The sequence below is a fragment of the Anser brachyrhynchus genome, assembly GCF_964034855.1.
Source record: "Anser brachyrhynchus genome assembly, chromosome: 4".
Taxonomy (NCBI): Eukaryota; Metazoa; Chordata; class Aves; order Anseriformes; family Anatidae; genus Anser; species Anser brachyrhynchus.
In genome coordinates, this window is record NC_137698.1 from 49,833,799 (window position 1) to 49,852,907 (window position 19,109).

General features: G+C 35.9%; 1 protein-coding gene across 7 annotated transcripts in view; it reads left to right on the forward strand.

The window, feature by feature from the left end:
* The window catches only part of DLC1 (DLC1 Rho GTPase activating protein), a 281,768-nt gene that overhangs the window by 143,091 nt on the left and 119,568 nt on the right, over nucleotides 1-19,109 (forward strand). For all 7 annotated transcript variants that reach the window (XM_080591587.1, XM_080591591.1, XM_080591590.1 and 4 more), the window contains one exon: nucleotides 6,664-6,697. In XM_080591587.1, the coding sequence (XP_080447713.1) occupies nucleotides 6,664-6,697 (34 nt within the window). The remainder of the gene's footprint in view (nucleotides 1-6,663; nucleotides 6,698-19,109) is intronic.

Consider the following 19,109-nt stretch of genomic DNA (forward strand, 5'->3'; position numbering starts at 1 on the left):
TACGTAACTTAGTCATCGTGTAACATTTCACTTTCTATCATGGCATGACTGAAAGATTTTTTTATTTACATGAAGCATGGACATATTCTAAGGTTGTAAGTCTCATACATAAAGAGATGAGAAAAGAGTAAAATCACCTGGGATTTTTGTCAGCCATGCGGAAGCATTTTCCAGATTTAAGGGCTTTAAGGCAAAATCACATTTGTAGACGTTATACGATGTTGAAACAAATGGGAAACATGAGATTTTAATCATCTCTTACTGCTGCCTTAGAGCTGGGTGCCCTTTGGTTCTCAAGTAGTTCAGCTTTGCCAATGTTTCAGGGTTTATTGATGTGTTTGTTATTGTAAAAGGTTTTATAAGATAAACATTAGCTAAACAAATGACTTCTGAGCTTGGGAAAAAGCTCTGTATGTGTAAATGAACCCTAATAGAACCTCTGTTGATTGATGAAAGGCATGAGTACTCTTGGGGCTGCTCCAGTTCTAGAGGTAGTGTGTCACATCTCAGCTTTGGTGTTAACATTCAAGTTATATTTCCTTTAGGGAAGAGATGTGTATGTTTGGTGGAACTGGAGGGAAGCACACAGTGTTACTATCAGAAGCTATATAAAAGTTCCTTAACATTAAACTAAAATTTAACTGACCCCTCGTTTAAGGGCTGTATGTCCAGCTCAGGATTTAAAGAGCAGCTCAAGTGGAAACAGAGTTCCTCATCTAGAGAAGTTCTGGGAAGTATCAAAACCAAGTTTATTTTACGCATTTGTTTTTATTTCAAGACCTGATATGCAAATGATGTGAGATCTGACAACTGCTACTTAATTAGTGATTGTTAGGGTGTGTGGGTGTGTTGGTTTTCTTATTTTTTTCCCCACAAATGTGTGGTGAAGACTCTCAGGGTACTGAGAAATTCCCAGCTGCTGCTCTGAAGGCTAAAGTCTTCAGAAGCACCCCTAAAGAGACAGGACTTTATTCTATACTATGGCCAAATTCTACTTAATGGAGGACAAGCTGCAGACAGGCTGTTGCTGTTATCTGTCATATAAACCAGCTGTATGTGATCCTGACAGACTTCAGAGTGCTGGAAGCTTACCGTGATCTATGGCAAGCCCATCGTAACACCAAACACAGTGCAAGACAGTGATCCTGCATCTTTGTTTTTGCACTTGCAATCCAGCAAGAGTCACGCTATGCCAGCTGAATGACGAAGATGTAGGAAGCTACCAGACCACCCCAAGCGCGTGCTCTTGGCAAGTGGCTCAGGGAGGGAGAACTGCCAACCATCCAGCACTAACTAGAAGGGGTCTCTGTGCATGACCTCAGTGGCATAAAGAGGCTCAAACAAACAGAAATACCTAGGCAGCAAAAAAGTGGCTGGGGAGAGGCATGCAACTGGCTGAAGGAGAACATATGCAGGCAAGCATACGGCTTTGTACTTCTACTAGAACAAAATTCATAGACTTGTCATAAATTTAGCCAGACTTCTGAATGTGATGTTAGTTCCGTTTTAAAATTCAGTTAATTAATTCATGCAGCTTTATTATTGGGTGGATTTTAATTGCCTTCTGCTCTACTTTTAGTAATTGCAATCTTCAGTAAGATGAAAGACCACAAAGAAGAAAGACCTAAGCAGAATTCCACTTCTAAAGCTGGTCTGTCCTGAAAGTTGGTGGTGTTTTTTCTCTTTTCTCTTTCTGTATCCAGATGAAAATAATAACCAAAGGGTAAAAACTGCAGAGAGCTGAAAACTTGCTTAAAATAATTTTTGTGAAACTTGTGGAAAATTAATAATTCTGAATTATAAGCCAATATTTCTTTTCTCCGACATTATTGCTATGACTTCAGTTAAATGCTAGTGTTTAGGTTTTTTAACATGTTTGCTTTCCAAATCGAGTTCATTAACACTAAAGGATTTGGCTTACGCTTTTCCAGTGGAGATATTAATTCAATACTTTGTAATGAAGATATAACTGAGGAAACTCCAGGTTATGAACTGCAGTATTTCCCTAATTTTAAGCCATCTGAGTGATCATGGATTTTTCTTCCATAAAATAACCCAGTTAAAATTAACTACTAGTTATTTGAATTAAGAAAACTAGAGTATACCTTCTAAATAAAATAAAACAACTATTTAAGGGCTCCAGGTGATACAGAACGTACAATATTTGAGAAGTTATATAATGCTTAAAATTTGCTTTCTATCTGAGTATTGATGACATCAACTTTCTAGTACAAGATTGTCCATTTTCTCTGGAAGAGAGAATTGTCTGTCATTTGGTTCCCCAGTCCTTCCTTGGTAATAGTATATTGTGTTGATGTCACCTAACTAACTGTCTTGTGAGACACTAAGCAGATTCTTTTTTAAAATTCTTTAGAGAATTTTGATTTTTTTGAGTGTTTTGATCATTTGAGCATAAGGAAGACAACAGATGTATTTCAACCTACATAATTGTTGCTGGTCTCAAAATCAGTTCACTTAAAAACAAAAAATGTTAGAAGCTGGTCTTTCTTTGCTCTTAATGCAATATTCGATTTCCAGATTTCTAGAAAAAGAACACGATGATTTGTTTTTAAAGCAAATCATTTAACATAGGTCTTACTGCTACTTTTGCATGTTAGCATCCAGTAAGGTGAAAATTTAGACCATGATTTTTAATTGCAGCAATAACGGGTGATCACCATAGAAGTGCTTCCAAAAGATAAGGTGGTGGATTTGCAAGAGCCTAAGCTCAGCAACGGAGGCAACTGCCCACAATTATATAAAGGTTGGATTTTTCTCTTTCTAGTGGAATCCCAGTGTAGTAATGGATTTTTCTCTTTCTAGTGGAATCCCAGTGTAGTAATGGATTTTTCTCTTTCTAGTCGAATCCCAGTGTAGTAATGGATATCCTGGAGTCTTCCTTTCACTCTGGGCAGTAGAAGATATTACCCCCACAGGCAAAACTCTCTGGTCTAACCGTGTTTTAGATGAGGGAAATCTTTGAGATCACTTTTGAACCTAACCTTTCCATGAGCCATTGATAACTGGCAGGAAACATTCTATTAACTTCTACCTAATTGTCTATTCAAATACATGCATGAAAAAAGATTGGATAGCTGACAGTTTTTAGTGATGGAAGGGCCTTGTCAAATATTCATCATGGATGTTTGGCAGTACTGAAAATGTGATTCATGTAGTGCCAAATGTACTTTCTCTATTATTGTTGTAACAGAACATAAATTTAGACCTATTATTCAGGGAGTAGGGAGTGTGACTTAAGTCACTTTTTAAAATAAAGAATCTCATTTGGAAAATTGAAGTTTATTGCTAGGTTATATAAAAACTTTCCTATCTACTGTAGCCTTTTGCAGATGATTCAGTCATGATACAGCTGTTTATGTTTAGTGAATACAAGGAAACAAAAAGATAGTTACCTTAATTCATAATGGTTTTGTCTGCAGATTTTGGATCAGTATTTAAAAAAAAAAAAGTATGGTTTTGCACTATAGTTATGGGACAGTCAAGTTGCATTCAGGTTCCTGCTGTTCCCAAATACACTCGCTCTTCTCTGCAGATAACACCTTCCCCTTTTAAAACTGAGGCACTGCATGAATCTACTGACTGTACTGCTTCTGTTATAGAAACCTACAGTGCTAAGTATTTTTGCTGAATTCAGTCAAAATTCAGCCTCTGTTATAGAAGGAAGCTAACAGGGTCGGGGGATTTTTTTATTTTTTTTCCTCTTTCAGTAGTGAAAAACTGTAGACAATGTTGGGTGCAGTTCATATTGCTGTACAGAATTGCTTGTTCAAACATCCAGTATCCCTGGTCTTTCCTCCACTTTGTCTGAAAACAGACAAAAAAAGTATTTTGTGTCAACCTGTCCATGATGAATCTCTCATGGTCACCATTTGCAATGACAGGTTTTTTTACATATTTATTTCTATTTCCTGTTTAAAATACTCTTAAGAGCTCAAAAACCAGATATTCCAGAGCTTTGGTCAAACAAAGCTTTTCATGTGAGCAAAATCTTGATTTTAAGTTTAAATCTACTAGAATTTTCCACCATTTTGTTTGTAACCAGATGACAGTCTTCTACCAAACTTCTAATAAAATTCAAAGGAAATGGTTGTTCAACCCAGTGTAGCACATGTTCATTTATATCTGAGCAAAGCAACTGCAATTTTAGATTAAAATGTCCCATCAATATAGTTTACTCTCTTTACAGTCGTATTTGCAGACAATGCATTTACAGGGAATCAGTTGCAGTAGAGCAAGGATGCATACAGAAATATTAAATATGGCATTTGAAGTAAGTTTTAACTAGGGTAAAATCCTGCTATTTAGTGTAAAACAAAGTCTTAGGTATATTTCAACAATGATCTGATAAGCAAGTCATACCTGGTTAGTCCTCTAGAGGGATTTCCTTCCCCTCCTTCCCCCCAACCTTGGCTTGGTGCTGCTAAGGGCACATGCTATTAAAAATATAGAAAGAAGTCTGACTCTGGGGGGTGTTGATATCTGAGGGAATATAAAAAGAGCATATAGCTGGCTTTTGGGGTTGTTGTGGGGGGGGGGGGGCAGTTTTATTTAAAAAAAAAAAAAAAAAAAAAAGGTTCCCTAATCACGTGGAAATTGTTAGTGAAGTTCTTCAGCTCTCTGAGCAGTGAAAAATAATGTGAAGTTACAGTGAACCCATCTGGCCAAGCAGGAAAATCTGGCTTAATTGCTCCATTGCCAGAAATGTTAAATCACTTCCTGGGAATGCAATTCATTTGGACCATATGGAACTCATTGGAGGAAGGTCCCAAGAGAATTCAAAACTGTACTGGAGATGAGAGCGTTTCTCATAAGTAACAACCACGTTCTCCCACTGGGCAGCATGTAAGCAGCATATGTAGCTGTATTAACAAAAAACTAAACCAATAATAGGGTCTGAGATGGTGTTGGATGAGATCCACTCACTGTTTACATTAGTTAAAAGTTTCAAGAAATGTTATGTTCATTTAGGATTTTGTTCTCAGCTTTTAAGTGGCAATAGAACATTCTGTCAGAATTTTTAGCTCATTCTACTTCTTTGCCAAGAACAGAATAATAATAATTAAAAAAAAAAAAAGCATCTTGATTCAGTAGAATTACACTCTGTTTAGAAAATATACATTTCGGACAATGCTTTCAAGTATGTATCTTTGTGGAAAAAGATTAGAGAAAAAAAAGATATTAAAAATCAGGGCCTTTACATTTACAATATTTTAATAAAATAGGAAAACTTACAATTTTCTGTAAACTAAGCAAATCTAAACCTTTGACTAAAAATGACATAAATTCTTAATTAATGAGTAAGGCTTGTTTATATACATGACTTTAGGAAAAACATCATTTTATCTCACTGTTTTAATGGATTTGGAATTTATAAGTGTGCTACAATAACATGTTCTAAGTCAAACATTCATGTTATTTGCTTGCTTGCAACTAAAAGAATCAATATTCCTTAGGAAAAAAATGATTCCTGTTCTGTTCTAAAGAATATATTTTATTTTCATTTTTTTTCATGCTGATATTTTATGCTTCTTCATCCTAAGTAACAGAAGTACTAACTTTGTGACTTACACGTCTGTCCTGAGGCATTATGATTCTGTGTATTTCCAGCTACTTCTTACCTGAACTAAACCCACTTAAAGTCTTTAACAACATTTAGACCTAACATCTAAAAAACTTACAAAAAATTATGTCTGGTTGTAAATTAATGTGTTTTGGTGATCATCAATTAAAAAACTAATATTTGGGGGAAATAACTGGAAGAAACAAATGACAAGGTCAACGATGTTTTAAAAACAAAGTTTGCTGCCTGCTAATATGAATAACAGTAGAGCTGATTATCACTTTCTCTTTTATGGCTATAGAAATTCAGAAGTAATCATTCAGGCCAAAGGCACTACAGAAGTAATCATTCAGGTCAAAGCCACTACTGGTGACTCACACTGCAGTTATAGACAACATTATTAAAGTCCATTTAAGTTTGTCATAAAACCACCAGAGAAATTATCTTCTGTACTCACCACTCTGTCATATCCCCATTGAGTTCTATAATTGCTTTCTGCCAGTCCACTGAATCACAGCAGTTCATCTTGGGCTTGCATTTTCAACCCTACAAAGGCCTTCCCCATCAAACCATTGTCTCTTTCCACAGATTATGATTTCAGTGCTGACACTGTTTGATGCCACACCTCAACGGTCAATGACTGGTTATCTGAATTTTGTCTTCTAAGCTTATCTTAAAGAATGCCTTCATATCTTGTTTTGTTTTGGCTAAGAAAGCTTAAAATTAAAAAGTGATCGTAGCCTGTTCCCATCTTTCCTTCTCTTGTCCTGACTGCTCTGTTCTGTTTATACTTAATTCACTCATTCTTTACTTCCTCTGTTTGGTTGTCTTTCCTGTTCTAGCGCAAGTCCTGATTTCATGAACTCAATGGCAGAATTATTCTTGACTTCCTCAGGAGAAAGATTTTTGTGTTTATTTCATCTTCTTTTTTCACTCCTTCAGAATTACTCAGTAATTTCCCAATGGAATTTTTTGGGCATGTTTTCTGGGATGATTATTCAAAACGCAATCATTGGAATATCATCTTAACTACATCTCTTACCTTCTTTCCTAATTCTTTTTTATTTTTTTTCCCCCTTCAGGCTATGCCAGTTATTTCAGAGAAGGAGAAGGCTGGTGAGTAAATATTTACTTTTTTCTTGTTTCCTTGTATTTGTTTCCTGGAATACAGCATTACTTAACTAAGTGGTAAAAGTCTCTTTGTCCTTGGGGTTTTGAAGGTATACGTTTACAGACCCGAGAAATGTCTGTAAATGTTATTCATTGCTTCCTGAATAGGATATTCTCTCTTTCTGAGAAGATGTCCACCTTTCTGTGAGATGCTAATAAAGCTGTTTGATGTTATCCTACAAAGCACCTGGTTGAACTGCAGCTGTACCTAACATGTTAGTTGTCCTCTAGATGCTAACTTCTTCCTTGGTGTTAAAGCCTATTGTGACTTATTTGGTGTCTTGATTTAAAAACACAGATGCAAATGGGTTTGTTCAGGTCAGTGAGATTTGATGATTTCTTGTGAACTTTGCTGGCTATAAGTATGACAGGAAGCTTTGGTTTTTCTGGAGTATTTTGCTGTAGATGTGAATTTATTTATTTTTTTTTTTTGAGAAAATTCTCCCACAAAATTAAAAGGTGGTTTTTCTATTCTTGTCTGTTATATGTGGTCTGTGAATACTATGTGTACCTTGGTGTTGGTACGTGAAATATATTAGTGAGCTTAGTGAAAAACATAAGCAAACATTGTCGAATGGATATGGTGTTGTGATGAATGCTTGAGAACACTCCAGCTCTTAGTTCTATAGCTCTCTAGTGTTTTGGTTGGTTTCTTAGTCATGTATTTTAATTGATAGCTTGCTGCTAGACCTTCACAGTTGCCTCAAAATATCCATATACCACTCGGCATTCTGACCTATGTCTGAGTATGTATTTAGTTATTTTTATTTATTGTATTATCCTGGTTCGGCTTATTTCTTTTCTTTTGCTTGTTAAGTGAGAGGATGAGGTCAAATAATTCCCAAACCAAGGCCCATGTTTAAGAAGCATTTTCTTTATAGATTTCATAGGTGGTATTATTTTTGTATTTCTTCTGAGGTGGGTCTCATTTAGCTATGTCCTTTAAATTATGTCCATGCATGCAAACTGGCGTACTTTGTAAGTGACAATGGCAGTATATGGCACTACTATGTGTAGCTAATTTCAAATTTGTTGTCCAGCAGGCATCCAGCACTCTGTTTTTGTACATCTTTAGCAATATTTACCACTCAAGATAAGATATCTGAAAGTCATTTAAAAAAATCTCCAGGGCGTAAAGGTGTAACAACTTCAATTTCATATTGCAGGAATAAAGCCAGAATGAATGTTTGCCATTGTCATAGCTAATATCTTGCAGAATCAAAAATAAAATTCATAGCTCTATGCTTAATTTTTCAATGTCTACAAACATTAAGTAGAACTTCATGCCATGTGGAATTAGTTTGCTTACATTTCCCTGTACTTGAGCACAAACTGGATTTTGAATGGTAATGTGGTTGCCTTTTTTATCAGTTTTAGCTTTTGTTTTACTCTTTTGCAGCTCAGGAGCTCATGAGGTTATGATGTTTTTTGGAAATACTGAGCATGCATTAGGGAGGTGATTGTTTAGATCAGATCCATTGACTGAAATCACATGTCCGATTGTAGCTCGTGCTGTTTTTGTCGAATGTAAATGTATCTTGACTCAGACATTCAGGTCTCATGTTCTGTGATCTAAACAGTGTTTGTTTGATTGCTGCTGCTTACAGTTCACCAAATAAATGACATTACGCAAAACGAATGAAAGACAAAGACATTAAGTATGGTGTGAAGGCCTTCACAAAATAATTAAGTATTTGTATCTCTAAGAGAACAAAACAAATACTAATCTTGTTATTTGTTTGAAAACACTAGCAATCAAACTCTTTTTAGTTTATATTATTACAAACAGAATAAAGTGCATTACAGAACAAAAAGAAAGGGCTGTTTTGTTTTACTTCTAACACTGCTAAGAGCGCAAGGATAAAAAGTTTGGATTGTGACATATTAAAATTGTTTTTTAAAGTTCACTCAAAATGCCTGGTCAAACATCTTTTCTTATTTTGAGAATTTAAAGCAATAGTTCCCTCCTTCCTACGTAATACTATTTAGCTTCATCTAGGACTGGAATGAGAAGTACAAGAAAATAGGCTGTTTATTTCAATGTTTCTGGTTGAGAAATTCTAGATATTAAAAAAAAAAAAAACAAAAACTGTTTTTACAAGACTTAGTATTCTGTAGATTCCAGAAACTTTCAATGATTTTCCAATAGACAACCAAATATTTAGACCTTATATAGACCAAGCTGCTTAAGCAGCTTAGAAGTTCACACATTGCTGACTGTTTATAGCAGTTCTTAACGCTCAAAATTAATCAACCTTATATATTTTCCATCCCGAAGTATATTTAGGGTATGTTAGATGCAAGTTTTAAGGTGGTGTACTTTTTTTTAAGACAAAAACCTAACATTAAATTTAGAGCAAAGCCAAATATAATCCAAAAACATTGCTGCTTTGTCAATTAATAACTCAAGAGTTGCATAATGAGGTTTTTGTTTTTGTGTTTTTTTTTTTCCTCCCATGGAAAGTGCAGTAAAACCTGCAATTGCAGAGTCCCCTTGGCAAAAATCTATAAATGACCCATGTATTGAGCAGAACATCAGTCATGCCTGACCATGTATACTATTGCTTCAAGTTGTGTGAATTAGGGCATTGCAAATGACGTACTGGTCATCAGTTATTAGTCAGAAATGCCTTTTAATGCCTTTTTTTTTTTTTAAAGAAGTCTCAATGTTGTTGAAACTTCCGTTAATGGTGGGAAAAAATAATCTTTCAGAGAGCTCTTTTAAGGTAGAAGATCAAGCAACATGCACAGTTGGGCAAAGTGGTGGTTCAAGCCAAAGATCACTCTGGGCTGGGATTATTAGCACCTAAATCAAGGATGCAGGCCGGCAACCAGGTTCAAAACACTTCTCAGATGCAGATTTCTTTCTTTTGGGTAATTTATGTATTCCCATATCTTTACTTGTCTTGCTGACTGTTGTAGTTTTTATCACAGCTCATGGCCGGAATTTGAGAATGAAATTTAAGAGAGAGAGGTTTCATTTCACCTGTCCGTAATAAAGGGGTCTGTGTCAGAAGTAGTGGTCCTAGTTCAATTTTTAGACTTTAAAAATAATCAACATAGAAACCCTTGGTTCCCCTGTCTAAATGTGATTCACATCAGTGAATCAAATGCTGACACTTCAGACTTTATGATGTTATTTGTTAGCTCTCCACTAACTAACTGTAGAGTCAGGATGGGTCCTTTGACAGATACCAATATTCATTACAGTGAATGAACTGTGAGGCCCCAAAGTCAGAGCTAACTTAACTTCTGGAGCCATATTCACAAACAAAAGTGAAGTAACTCTAAGTATTGCCTGGTCTATTTCTCTTCGTGAACCTACTTCATGATTTCCCAATTTATCCTCAAATATTTGTAGGGAACAGTGAACTCTGTCTGTGACTTACAAATATTACTGCTCCAACAGAGCCAGCAGGAGGGGCAGAGTGAATATCCACATCTGGTCAGGGACTGACACAGCTTATTTCTCTTCAGGTGATGAAACTATGTGCTATCACATAAACAGGGCAGAGAGTTTAGTCTAGCCCTAAATAAATATTAACACCATTGCTCCATTATGTTCAGTATTATAATAAATATTTTTTCCTGTGCATAAGAAAACTGCCCTGTGGTATTCTGGTTGAACAGACTTTTAGAAGAGTTGCTGCTCTAAAAATAAAAGTACTAAGTTTTAGCTATTAAATACACACTAGGATCAATTCAAAAACACAGAACAGAACTCATAAAAGTGCAAGTGGCACTACTCATCTATAACAGTGAAGTCCATAGCAGAATAGCAAGTGAAAGAGATTATTAAGAGTCTAACTGATTCTGCCAGTGTATATTCCCTCCTGCTTTTAAGAGGTACTATGGAAAAAGTACACAACCTCTTTGGGTGAATCTCATCACGTACCCTTTCACCAATGCACTACTCATTTAGAGAGGTCTACTTTTGCATAAATAAGTGCCAGTCTTTGATATGGAGTAGAACAGATTGGATGGCCCATTTCTTGCCCCTGTTTCTGTGACCAGCAAGCAAGAGGGTAAGGTATTAACCATGCTCAAAGATAGTAGCCACATCAAATCTCTGGTTGATATGAGGTGTTAGAAAGTTTCTTGATATTAGTATTACAATATGGGCCTAGCAGTGAACAAGTTTTTTCTACATCTCCTTTAGATTTGTAGTAAAGATACTATTTAATAAAGTACAGACCCAATGTTTTTTGGTGTTAATTCCCCTGGTTTCCTTTGATTCGCAAGGAAAAAAAATACACAGATGATAAAAGAGTCCTTAACTGCAGGGCATTTCCTCTAGCAGACTCTAATTACTGGAGTCAGGCAGCTGCGGACATGTGGTGCTCAGCCCCTCAGTGAGGTGAGCGGCAGGACATGGCGTGATGGAGCAATGACAAGGCGAGTCGGGTCTGCAGCAGGAGGACATTGAACATTCGGTAGTGACAGGTTCACTGTCAGGAAGCAAAGGACTTAAAAGACCAACTGCTTGGCACTCTAGATAGAGCTTTTTTAATTAAATTTAGCTGCAGCTCTAATCTAAAAGGAAAAAAAAGATCTCCACTGGCTCTTACAAGCATGCTCTAGATTTATAGACTGGTATTACCCACCTGCAGCTCGTCGTGAGTGAGAGTATGATTTTTGGTGTAGTGGTTTTTGGTTTTTGTTTCCTCCTATCCATGGATTCAGGTTTTAACACTACTGTTTTCTTCTAAGCTGCATTAAATCAATTCTCTCTATCAGCAGTACCTACTGGATGCTCTGTTTTCATAAAGTCATTAAAGGTTCATTCGTACCTAACTTATTTCAAAACTAGATCAAACTTAGGTGTGAAATTTTTTTTTGTTTTTAAATGAATCTTACTGGCCATGAGATATCAGTTTCCATTTACACTGGACAGAAATACAAGTCAGTTGGCACAGTTACTAGTTTTCTGGTTGCTTTATCATATCTCTAGCCAGTATTGTAGAATAAACTGGAAAATGAACTATTAGTTTTTCCTTCTCATAAGTATTGTATCTGGTTTTAGTACAGCAGTCTTATATTATTTACTGTTTTTGTGAGACCTTAATATGAAGTACCAGTTCTCAGCTAGGTAATCCCTCTCTTACTGTTGATATTGCAACAGTTATAATTTGTTTTAGCTGAGTGCTTGCTTTCTAAATAAAAACGTCAGGTGAGCACTTGCACTTCAATCTGTCATACTAAAAAACAGATTCAGAAATCCTGCCAGAGTATGCGTGGATGTCTGCCAAGCACTAATAGATGCTAATAGATATATTTCTATTTCACCGTCATTTATTTCATTACTAGAAAAAAAAAAGTTTGTGATACCAATGGATACTGAAAGCTGACATTTCATTCTCAGATCCCTGATAATTAGTTGCTGGATTTTTATTTTTTTTTCCTAAAGACAGCAAAATAGGTGATGTTATGATCTTTGGAAGCTGATTTTTAGCAGCTTTTTAACTGCACGCTACCATAGTTGTTATTCTGAATAAATTACTTCATTTTAAGTCATGCATGCCATATTCACTGCATGCATGTGCATATAAGCACATAAACTTTTAAAATATACTGTAGCGGAGCCAAAGACTCATTAATCTTAAGGTTCCATGGCAATTTCCCTTAGGCTTCAGAGGGGATGGTAGATCCTGGGACCAAATCTTTCCTCTGAAAGTCCATTTAAAGCCATGCTAAAGGTAATGGAAGCAGCATGGTCCCTAAAGCTCCTCATGGTTGTCTGTTGCGTATTACTTTCTTGAGACTTAAGAAGAAGTGGTGTAATGTCATGTGGCATGAATGTGCTTTAAGGGGGAGCCAGCAGTCAAGAAGGCTGTGTACCGTTGAAAAAGGGCAGCTCACACCTTCAAGGCCTGATCCTGAATGGGCAATGGGGAAAGGAAAAGGAGATCAGTGTTGATAGTATGACTGTCAGTTATCAGACCAGTTAGGTTAATTTTGATCTTTCGCCTCTTTTCAAGCACTGAAATGAATTTTAAAAATCCACATTAGTGGTTTTTATTGTACTGGAATTTCCCAAGTGATAATTATTGGAAATTTGTTTTTTTTTTCTGCATCTGCAACCTCTTACAGTGCAAAATAACAATAGTAAATAGGGATCAGAAAAACAGTGGTTCCTGTAAGACCTTAAAATGAATTCCACCAAAGCACTGCATTAATAATAATGTACACTTGCAGTATCTGAAAACTAGCAGAATGTGTCATATATTAGATACTCAGGAAAATAATAATAAATTTAACCAGCTTCTGTTTTCTTATTCCGCTTGTATTAGTATGGACCTTCAGTTTGGGCATGTTTTTATATTTCTTTGGAAAAACTTTTAAAATCAAAATATATTGTTATTATCATTAAAGATGTTTAATTTTGTTAATTTCTTTAACACGGTCTCATCTATTTAAACCTGGGAAGGGGAAAAAAAACTTAGAAAAGCTTAACTAAATTATTTTAGGCCTATGAAATGGATAGGCCATTATTTCTACATCATGTTGTTACATATCAAGCATTTTAATGCTTTTGTAGCTAGACTATTTTTCTAGGTTGTTTGATTGTGTTCAATTACGTTAAATACCTATCTACAAATACTCAAATGTAGATATTTCCCTGATAGAAATAAAGATGTATGTAGCTCTAGCTGAGTGATCACTGCTGCCGGTCATTGTGCTAAATCTTTCAGCTGTCCTTTTGCTGTCCAATTCAATGTGTTTCTAAGGCTATGCATACTTTCCTTGTTATGGCAAGTCATTTTTGTCCCAGAAACTATTTGATTAGAGGAAAAAAAAAAAGGTATTAGCATTGAAGTTTCTTAAACATATTTTGAAAGTAACAATATAAGTTTCATCACAGATTGACAATCTGTAAGTCTGTCTCTCATAAGACTTCATCACCTATTAGTTAAATACAGGTAAACAAGGGATAACTCAGGACAGCCCTTTTGGAAGGGATCTTCAGAAGTACCTCATCCAACCTCCTGCTCGAGCAGGGTGAGCTCTTAGGTTGGACGAGGCTGCTCAGGACTTTACCCCATCTGTTCTTGAAAACCTCCGAGGATGGAGCCTGCGTGTTCTGTAGGCAACTTGTTCTACTGCTAGACTGTCCACATGGAGGGAAAGGTTTTCCTTCTATCCAATCTGACCCTCTTTGGTTTCATTTTCCGCCTGTTGTCGCTTGTCTTCTTTACATGCACAATGTGCTGTCTTCATCTTCTTGGTACCCACTTGTGAGGTCCTGGGGGCTGCTGCTAGCTCCCCTGAAGCCATCTCTTCAGACTGAACAACTCCTGCAGCCTCAGCTCACCAGCTAAGCGACCCAGCCCTTGACCAGCTTGGTGGCCCTCTCCTGGTCTTTTTCCCTTTTATTGATGCCATTCTTCTGTTGGAGGGAATCCCCAAACTGGATGCAGGATTGCAGACATGGTCTAACAAGCAATGAGGAGGATAGTCCCTTCCCTCCCTCCACAGCCCATGTTCCTATTGATACAGTCCAGGATGTTGCCAGGCCTCTTTGCTGCCAGGGCACACCACTGGCTCATGTTCAGCTCGCAGTCTGCCAAGGCCCCCAGGGTGTTTTCCACAGAGCTGCTCTCCAGTCAGATTTTTATCACATACTTATCCACCCTTTCAGACTATAAAATCCCAACTTGCAAACAAAAATATTGTGGGAAACAGTGTTTTATGATTGATCTCTTTGTTGTCACAGCAGAAAATACAGCAGAAGAATTATGAATTTGTTACTTTCAGCAAATTCTCTTTACAATTAGTTTTAGTATAAAATTAATGTGCACCACCATGCAGACTGCAAACTGGCATTCACTGTACTCTGGCTAGTATAGTATGTTTAATTCTAATCAAGTTGCTTTTCTGTATAAAATTAGTTATCCTTTGCACAGTGGTCCATTAGTTTTTATACTACTCAGCCCAATTTGTGGTCTCTTCTTGTACTGGACACTAAGAGTCCCTGGCCAAAAATAATGCTTAAATTAAAGTGAACTTGAACAAGTTGTTCTTCCTTTCCTTTTTTTTGGCTGGAGCAAGAATAACAGAGAATGGTTATACCTAGTTAATCAAGTTATTTCCAGCTTAGTTTTGTTCAGACTAGGTTCTTGGTAAAGACTAGTGTTGATTCAGATTAAATATAAACTAGTTCACTTGGACTAACGGATACTGACAAATAATCATTAGGCCATGGTTTCCAAAATAGTGATGTGACTGGTGGTTTGGGAATCACATGATCAGCTTGCTTTCTCAGTGTCCAAAAATAGACTCAACTTCTGAAAAGCACAGGTGTCCAGAACCAAATTTTAAAATGAACTTTTAAAATGAATCAGTACACAGCACAGAACTATGAAGATACCTAGTCAGTTCTGGGGGAAAAAAATAAAAATAAGTTCCTATTTACCACTCCAGGTTTCTAGATAACATTTAAAATATCTGTAAAATCATGTTATGCTCCTGTTATCAGATTTGAAAATGGGACTTGAATGGCTGAGCTGTGTTATGTGAACATTTAAGGAAGTTCAGCAACTTTTCAGTGTCTGTTAAAGCTGAAGGATAAGGAAGTTTCAATCAATCCCAGATCACCTAGGACATGGGTTTTACTCCACAAAACCAGCATAGGGTTTTGTTGTTTATAAATTAGGTGTTTACATGCACACTTTAAACTCCTCTCTTATTAGAATAAAAAGCTCCATTTCACAAGTCCTTAGGGAAAAGAAAGAGCTCTTCGATGTTTGATGAGAAGTCATGCTTATTTACATTCCTCTAAGGACATGCTGAAAACTCAGGTGAGAGACACCAAAAAGCACACTTTGGATTAGGCACGCCTGGAGGCAAAGTGTTTTTCTGTTGTGGATCCATCCTCAGCAGTGCAATGATATGGCTTTATGTAATTGCAGCAGCACAGGTTGCTGAGACTCGTTAGAGTTGTTGACTTGTGCTCTGAATGGCTTCTGGTATAGTAAGTGATGCTTGTCAGAATTGCTTTATGCAGATGTGGTATGTTCAGCTTAAGTGACTAGATCTCTTATTGTCTGTGAACTCAAAGATACTACACATCTCAGAAAAGATGCTTCCGTTATCTTGTAGATATTGAAATACCTTATAGCATCTAGCTATCAACCGTAAGTATTGCCTCACCTCCTTTGCCATTGCTTGTGTAAAATTAGATTGCCGCTTCCTGATATTTGCAATAAAACAATCAAATCAAGAGCTTATTCTCTGGCATAGGGTAGATACCATAGAATCAGTGTACGATTCTAATATGCAGTTAGTTGTCTTATGAGATTGCTGTATTACCATCTTCAGTCTAAATTTCTGTTGATTTTTGGCTATTAGTGAATCTCTTTTCCATGATGATTTAGGAAAAAATCAGGTAATGTCAATAAAAGGATTAATACACCTGAAGTCTTTTCTTTGTTTTACCTCTTGAATTTAATTGAAATTGCATGATAAGAATAATAAAACACAATATTGAATGCATCTTAAATAATTTCACAACATTACCTTGAAATAATTGTTAGCTTCAGGAATCTTTCAACAGTTTACCATATCGTTCTAGCAATTTTTAAGTTTCCAAACTGCATAAAATTTTTGCTTAATTTGTATGTATTATAATTAAAGAAAAAACGGAAAACCAACTTTAGTGATGGACACAACTGCCAAATGTGCTATAAACTATAAATCGACAGGTAATCATTTTAGTCACATGAGTTTGGACTAACTTTGTAAGTTGAAGTTTGTTAAATCCAAGTCTAAAAGGATTTCTGCAAAAGTCTGTTGAGTGAATAGCCTCTTCTAGTTCAATTACTCGGTATTAATTTCAGTTGGATTCAATTGCACCTGCTGCTGCACTTAGGACTAAGACAAGAGTAGATATATTTATTTTAAAGAAAAGAAATAAATAAAATTAATTGAGGTATGTCATCCCTCTGTAATCATATGTAAGCAGAATTGAAAGACAAAGAGGAAAATAACCAGGGATTTTAATGTACACGAAACTACAGGTCTGAAATTAGAGAAGAACAGTAGTCAAAACATCTGTTAAAAGGCAAGAAAATAAATAAATAAACACGCCTCCAGGCAGACTGCCTAATTTACAATTTCATTCTGGAATGAGTGTTTCTTCATGTTACAAAGAAGAAAAAGATAGACTTCTGTCAAGACTTTCTGTCTGTCAGTTGAGCACTGGTTATAGAACAAATCCAATGTCTACTATTAAAACCATTTTGCTCTTGTATTTGCCATGGGAAGCTCTCAAAATAGAGATGAAAATCCAAAACATTCAGAGTGCCAAGGACTTATTTTGGCACTACAGCTCATACTATTTCTTTGAGTGGAGTAAGACGTATCATCCAAAAAAAACTTTTTTGTGACAGCATGAGTGTGTCTTCAGCAGGGCTCTATTTCACATTCATACCTGATCTGGCAAAAACTTTAAAGGGTATATCAAATTATTTTTATCAGCTATAATTTTGTCATTATAAGGTCATGTGTGGCTGGAAACTGATTGGAAAGTTGAAAGAAACTCATGGGGAAAAAACCTCTACATTTTCCTAAAACTTCTTTCAGCTGTTTAGAGGAAGACCTCAGGCTTCTATATCAGCCTTACAACTTCACTATGAGGCTGATGCCATGTTTTGAATAATGGGTCAGGCAAGCATTGGTAGGAAAAATGTCTTTTAGCAGCTATTCAAATAACTGTGGCAAGATCAGACTATAGCAGTGGGTCAAGAAGAACAGTGTTTTTGGCACATGGGTTAGAGTAGTAAAGGTTTTTGCAAATTTTTTGGTCATCTCTCAGCACAGTATCCACGTTTGATTACTCTGTGTTGATAACCACTTGTTGTTTAGATACAATTACTTTTCTCTTCCTGTAAAAGAATGAGGGGACATCAAATGAAGGTAACAGGTGCAAAACAAGCAGGGTGAGGCATTTCTCCACACATTCTAAAACTAAACTACAGGGTTCCTTGCCTGAATATATTGTGGATGCTAAAGGTTTATGTGTGTTCAGAAGTCTAGACAAACTAATGACAAAGACTGACAGGTATAATCCATTCCTCACTGAAATTAACGATAGTCCTACCACTGATTTCACAAGATTTACCCAAATTGTAACCCTCTAATGTACCAGTTCAAAACTTGCACAACATGTCAAATCGGGATTGCAGTAGGTGAGTCACTATCCAAATCCGAAATATTTTTTTAAAATATCAGTGGTATATTGTAGTTTAAAAAAAAAAAGTGTTGAATGTTCAGCCCAAGTTGAATGTAATTACTGAATGTAATTTTATTTTATGAGTGTTTCTTAAGTTTTGTAAAACATGTATTTTCTTCCAGAAAACAATATCAACTATCTATCATCAAATCTAGAATACTATGTAACTTATACGGCAGAAGTCCTCTACATGTTAGGGAAGTTTTTAGCAGTAGTTACAGGTATCTCAGACTTTGCAAACATCAATCAGTGGCCAGAATACAGGAAGTGGAGGCAATTCATCAGCAGAATAAACAGCAAAGGGAAAAAAATGCATAAAAATCTATGAATATAAAAACACAAGTATAACCAAAAGTTGTACTAACAACTGTAAAAATGTATATATTAAGCACTGTTTTGTTTTTAATGACTAAGTATAGCTGGTGGAAAAACTAGCCAAAAAAAAAAAGTTCTAATCTCAGAAGCTGCTGCATATATTAACTTTTACAGTACATTTCTAAGGTGTTTCCAGAGAGGCAATGTATGCCACACTAGACAAACTAAGAGGAATAAGAAACAGACATCTCATAAAGCAAATCTAGATAAAATCTTCAGCAAAGTAAACTGCATTTAATTAAATTAAAAGAGTGAGAGATAAGAAATGAGACTTTCTTTTTTTTTTTTTTCCTCCTAGTATAATCATTATAGCCTAAGTAAGTTGAGCTAACTCTACTGATCCATAGAAAGAGTTCCACATCTGGAAAGTCTTTGCTACATCTGTGTTGGGGTTTCATGCTTTTTGGTGCTTTGTCCACCAGTTTTCATGACTCAAGCTTAAACCTGTCTTATTTTCTTTGCAGCAAACTGTGTTATTTAAGTACATTCCTGTTCAACTAAAGACGTAGTGATCACTTCATTTCCTGAGATGTTATTTAAGCTTCCTTACCTGTTTTCCATAAACAAAGCAAAATAAATGCTTAAAAATAAAGCAACATAAAATAAGACAAAATAAGTTATCTTGTAATGTTCTGCATTATGGACAAAAGTTTTAATAGATTGAAGTGAGATGGAGAACTGTAATTGCTTGTCTGTTATCTTTGACAAATGTGTTGTCATTGTAAACTTCCAGCAGCAGCAAGCACAACACTA